This window comes from Drosophila obscura, unplaced genomic scaffold (assembly GCF_018151105.1).
Source record: "Drosophila obscura isolate BZ-5 IFL unplaced genomic scaffold, ASM1815110v1 contig_29, whole genome shotgun sequence".
Taxonomy (NCBI): domain Eukaryota; kingdom Metazoa; phylum Arthropoda; class Insecta; order Diptera; family Drosophilidae; genus Drosophila; species Drosophila obscura.
In genome coordinates, this window is record NW_024542816.1 from 1,500,694 (window position 1) to 1,506,693 (window position 6,000).

The window sequence follows — 6,000 nt, forward strand, 5'->3', positions numbered from 1 at the left end:
ACCCCTTAACTCTTTTTGTTAACGGGTAAATTACTATGAAGGGTGAGCAAATATGACTTTGAACTCATCAAACTTTTTGTATATCAACGCTGCAAGTTATGTGAATTATTTGAAGTCTAAGTCATCGATTCGCAGGTGTTTAATATATAAATAAATAAATTTTATGTATGCGAATGTAATCCATTCATCCATCCTTAATTTTTGTCCCATGCTAAGTACATTTAAAACACAGCGTAATTGCCGCTCGTTTTAGTATAAGAATATTAGTATTAATACTAATAATATTATAATATTAATAATAATTAAATATATTAATTATATTATTATTAAATGATTGGAATGGTCCATGCTACATTATTATATTTTACACCGAAATATATTCTAATAAATAATAATATTAATAATAATTAAATATATTAATTATATTATTATTAATATTATTAATTATTAGAATATATTTCGGTGTAAGATGTAAGAATGTAGCATGGATCATTCCCATTTGTTTTGGGTAATTCTTACGCCATTTAAATCCCATCGTTTTGTTATCTGTTTGAATTTTCTAGCCTTAAGCTTAGCCCCAACTTGAACTGTTTTGCCTGTAAATTGTGACACTGTGACAGACACACTGGACTGGTGACAGTGAAAGCAGAAGCGCCACTTAACCAACGCGTATGTAAAGCCCCAGCTAAAGCTCTGCTCTGAGTGCGCTTTAACCTGCTTCAGCCACAATTTAAGCCCATCTTCCAGTGGCCACCTGCCAGGTGGAGGAGCTACAGCTACCGAGGAGTATAAAAGACAAATGTGCCTGTCAGATATGATTTCAATAATACTCCATAGCTCTGGCGGTTGCCTGGAAGATTGCCAGCCACACCACGCCCACACCACCACCCACCCACCCACTTGGAGGCAATCCCGTATTGCTCCTATATCTTGCAGCCTCTGCTGCACCATCCTGCTCCCCCTCTGGCTGGCTAATCCGTGGGTCAGGCACGGGTATAGGAGGAGAGAGAGAGATGGAGAGCTTGGGGGCCAGGTCTCTTGCCTCAAATTATGCAATGCTCGGGCTTTAAAGTAGATTACACGAAATTTGCACACGAAGGCACAAAAGCCCACGACGGGCATTAATCACGGACTCCACCATGCCCCAAATCGCCTCGCCTGTGCGAGGTCTGCCTTGGTCTGCCTGCTGTTGTTCCTGCTGTTCCTTCTGTACCTCCTATTGTGTGTTCTTTTTAAATAGTTGGCCATGTCACTGCCCCTGCCCGCTGCAGTAGGAGCCGCCGCCGTGGCAAATAAATTGCCAACGTGCCGGAATGCCTGGGGAAACCCTTTGGGTTTATGAGATTTTTCCATATTGCTTTCGCAGCGTGCTTTGCTCCAGGAGCTCCAGGAGCTGCCGTAACCAGGCGCCTCCTACAGCAGCCAGCAGCCAGTCGGCAATTGGCATTTGTAGTTGCAGTTTTTTTTTTTGGTGGCTTCTTTCGGCTGCTCCCCAAACAAAATTAACATAATTGTTCATTTGTCTTTTGTCTCCTACATATTTAAGCAGAGATCTCCTGAGATTCTACCCATTGGAGAATGACCAAAATTCTTGCTTTATTCTCAGCTATTTTTGTATGTAATATTTGTTGCTTTCTGGAATATTTTTGTATATATTTTTGGTGTATATCTTCTGATAGATATGCAACGGGGGGCACTATTTCCCTCGATCATTTTCAAAGCCCTTTTCATTTCCCTTCCCTTCCATGTCACCTTTTTCAATATATATAAACCCTTTTTAATCTTCATATTTTCTGCTGCTGCTGCCTCGTTTTCTTAACCCATCGAAGTCTTTTTCATGGCTTGGCTTTGCCCCTGATTCATTTCATTATTTTTCATTTCTTCTTATGCGAAACTTTATTGGTTCTTCCAGGGCAGGTCCAGTGCTGCTTGCCACTGCTGCCACTGCTGCTGCTGCCACTGCTGCTGCTGCTGCTTGAACCACTTTTGGCCGCAGGTTTTTGGCTTCTCGACCGTTTGCCAAATATTTTTCTTAAGCTCAAAGTGAAATGGCATAAATCATGTTCAATATTATTTCACAACGCTTCTCGCTTCTTGCTTCACTTTGCTCCTTCTTCTCCTCCTTCTCGTTTCATTTTGTGGCGCTGCTCTGCTCCGTTTGGGGTTCCATTTTTGTTGGTTTCTGTGTGTGGGCCCCGAGGTTAAATGATTTCATTTCACAGCAGCAGCAGCAGCAGCAGCAGCACTTGTTGCTGTTTGATTTGGTTTTATTGCAAGCACAAGAAGAAAGTATTGAATATGACTTACCAGTCATAGAGCCAGGGAGCAGAGCCAGAGATCAAGTTGGGGAAAAACATTCGCTGCCGCTGGCCAAATAAATTGCTTTTGCGGTGACGAGTCCCAGGCAACTTTTGTCGTAATTACCCAACGCCAAGTGCCTCTGGCTTGCTGCCTGCCCTCCTGTCTGTCTCTTGCTTCCTGCTGCTGGCACTTGGCATTAACCAAAATTACGGCCTGGCATTTAAGCAATACAACTAATTTGTGTTAAAATTCCATTAGCGGGTGCCCAAACGGCGAGTGATTGGATTTGTGGTGGCTGGCTTCGAATCGAATGGAACGAGAAATCAATCACTAAGTGCCATCACGCACAGGGATGAATCGCCAAAGCCAGCCGAGCCAGCCAGTCAAGGAATGGCCACGGCCAGCCTGAATCCGGGAATGCGCTTCAATTCAATTTGATTTTAAAGCACAAAAATTAGCTGCCAGCTCCTCTCCGATATGTGGCAAATGGCTTTGCCTTTCCGTTCACCTGCCAGTGCTCGAACTTATGTACAAGTCGAGCGTTAGTATTCATTTAGGATTATTTATATTACAATATTTTCGTAGTTCGTTGAATTTTTGAATAAGGTAAGCCACTGGATATCGTTCCTTCTACCCTGAACCCTGAACCCTGAACATGCCCTCGGGCGTGTCTTTTTAATTCCACGGAAGTGAAACGATTTGCCCTCAAGCAGAGGGGGGTGCCCCGTGGTGGCGCTCTTGCGCCGGATATTAATTGTCGCGCTCTTCAAATGTAATTGGAAATTTGCTCAAAGTATCGGCGACCAAATCCCCCAATCCCCGATTCCCGATGCCCCCTCCAAACTAATTTGAGTTGCGCTTTCAGATAAAAAGACTTTCCCAGTGACATGGAAGCGACAGAGCCCCAGTCGGAGGCGACCCGGTCCGAGGAGCCCCAGTCGGAGGCGACCCAGTCCGAGGAGGTGCAGCAGGAGCTGCCCTTTGACCAGCGCGACTGGTACGCCATCGTTCGCGGCCAGCAGGATGCGGAGCGCGCGTTCGACGAGCTGATGGAGGGACGCAGCGAGACGCTGCTGGAGTACTCGACGCGTCTGGACGAGCGCCACAAGCGGCGCCAGCAGTTGCGCGAGACGCTGGCCGAGCAGATGCCCTGGTCCGACGCCCACTTCCTGGCCATCAATGTGCGCAGCGTTCAGGCCGTCGCGTGCAGCTGCGATGAGGACTGGCAGCGGATGCTGCGCGGCAATCTGGGCGCCACGGTGCGCGTGAGTGTGGGCCCGGCCACCTTCTGGTGCATTGGGGCGTTGCTGACGCGTCACAGCAGCTTCTTTCGGCGCCAGCAGTCGCTGGCGGAGGAGTGCAGCCTGCCGCAGCTGACGCCTGTGGGCTTTCGGGCGGCCTACACCTGGATGCGGCTGCAGGAGCCGCTCGAGTCGAGCAGCGTGCACGGCGAGCACGGCGAGCCCGAGCAGATTGTCGATATGCTGCACAGCGCACAGCATCTGGAGATGTGCGACCTGGAGATGCTGTGCCAGCGCTACCTCTGCTCGGAGCACTTCAGGGAGGGCCGCGCCCTGCAGGTGTACCTGCGCGCCCGGCTGTACGGCAAGGCGGCCATGGGCAATCTCTGCCAGTCGATGCTGCAGCGCGTGGGCAAGTACTACCTGACGATGGTGGCCAGCCAGGAGTACGCGGAGCTGCCGCTGGAGGACGTGTGCCTGCTGCTGGAGCAGGACAACATTGGCGTCAATACGGAGCTGGAAATATTTTACGGCGCTCTGCGCTGGCTGTGCATCGATCCGGAGGAGCGCATCGCGGCCCTGCCCCGCCTCATGGAGTGCGTCCGCTTCACGTGGATGCCCCGCACGAAGCTGCTGGAGGTGTGGTTCTGCCTGCTGACCGCCCGCCAGGGCATTGCCCTGGAGCGCGTTCACATGTCCGTCGATCCGATTATCGTCTGTGCCGTCGCCTACTGCCCCGGCCTGTGGGAGCGCGTCAACAAGGCGGTGAGCGTGGCCAATCTGCGCCTTCAGTTCGACAATCGTCCGCTGCCGTCGGCCCTCATGCGCGCCTTCAATCTCCATCTGGACCCGGTGCGCGAGTGGTACTACGACGAGTGCTGCCCCTACCACATGCTCGATCCGCAGCCGCCGCAGCAGATCGATGTGGCGCCCAAGGATTTCCTCAGCTTTGCCATCTCGCTGGCGCACAAGGAGCAGGAGCTGCTGCGCTCCAAGGAGCAGGACCTGACCAAGCTCTGGGAGCCGCTGTGGGACCCGCAGCGCGATCACCCGAGCGACGTCCTGTCGGTGACGTCGGCTGCCAGCTGCCAGGCCGACTGGCTGCAAGCGGCCCTCGACAACAGCCATGAAGAATCCTTTTCAAGCACTGCACTGCCCTTCGCGGACAGTCATGCCACATCGCCCAGCCGCTCGCCGTCGATCAGCGGGCCGAGCAGCCCCGCCACCTATGCGCGTGCCTGGCAGGCCACGTCCGCCTGGCTGCGGAACGTCCAGACCCGCAGGCCGCCCCGAGAGCGAGAGCGAGAGGTGGCCGAGGCAGCGGCCCCGATGGACGTGGACAACGTGCTCGCATCGCTGGACATCGACGAGCTGTGCGACTCGTTTGCCAGTCTCCATTTGGGCGCAGGCCACAGCTGCAACGGTGGGTGGGATGAGTTTTTGAACCAGAAAAAATGCACACGCGCGGACTGCGCCAGCTGGCGTAGGAGCAACGGCTACGCACCGGACCCCAATGACACACAACTGAAGGCGTTGTGCCAGTTCGATCAGGACATGGGCAATCCCACACTGAAGGTGCCCTTCTTTCAGCTATACAAAGTAGGTAGCACACCAGCCCACCCACACCACATGCGACATGCGTCATTAAGCAGCCTGCCACCACCCCCTACCCCCCACCTGCCCACAGGAGAGATGTCAAATCATGGAGAAGCCATTGGCATGCCCTCAGGGCACCCAAGAGCACAATACACAGTCGCTGGCAGCCCAGGTACATCACAGAGAGAGAAAGTGATCGAGGATGCGATTGAGATGCAGGAACAGGAACAGACTGTTGAGGCGGATGCCATTTTCCACTGAATCACAAGACACACGATCACCCCCCCCCTGCCCACGCACCGCACCACCCATGCCACTACACGAATGTTGATTCAATGTTTAACAGTAAATTTTTTGTTATTAAAATTTAAGAAAAAGAAAGGGAAAAGGAAGAAGATTCATTCGTTTGTCTCCTCCCCAGCTAAAGGGAGGAGGTACTCCCCTAATTGATTTCATAATTGCTGGCGCATTGCTTTTTCTTTTAATTAAAGCAATTTATGCCAATAAATTGATTTCAATTATTTGTGCTGTCATCCCCAGCTCCCAGTCTCTCTCTCTCTCTCTCTCTTTGTGCAAATGGATTTCTTGTGTTTTTTTTTGCTTGAGTAAAAACAATATTGCCAGCAGCAGGTGCGGAAAACAGTAAGGAAAGAGACAGAGAGAGAGCGCTTTCAAGTGGCCTCAGAGTGGACAGAGGACAGCGGAGGAATGCGATGGCTGCAGATTAAATCGAAAACGGAGATAGACAAAGGTGAAAACACCCCAAAGACGCATTTGTACACACCATTGCGCGATTGGCGATTGGGCTGGGCTGGGCACCAATTTATCCATTGAAGCATTGAGGCCCCTCCCATCCCTTCAA

The 6,000-nt window shown here is 51.1% G+C and overlaps 1 protein-coding gene across 1 annotated transcript; it reads left to right on the plus strand.

Moving 5' to 3' along the window:
* Window positions 1–3,170: 3,170 nt before the first annotated feature.
* LOC111075947 lies at window positions 3,171–4,978 on the plus strand. Its single transcript, XM_041594482.1, has 2 exons — window positions 3,171–4,915; window positions 4,951–4,978. The coding sequence occupies exons 1-2, from the start codon at window positions 3,189–3,191 to the stop codon at window positions 4,976–4,978; spliced, it is 1,755 nt and encodes a 584-aa protein (XP_041450416.1). The 5' UTR covers window positions 3,171–3,188.
* Window positions 4,979–6,000: the final 1,022 nt, after the last annotated feature.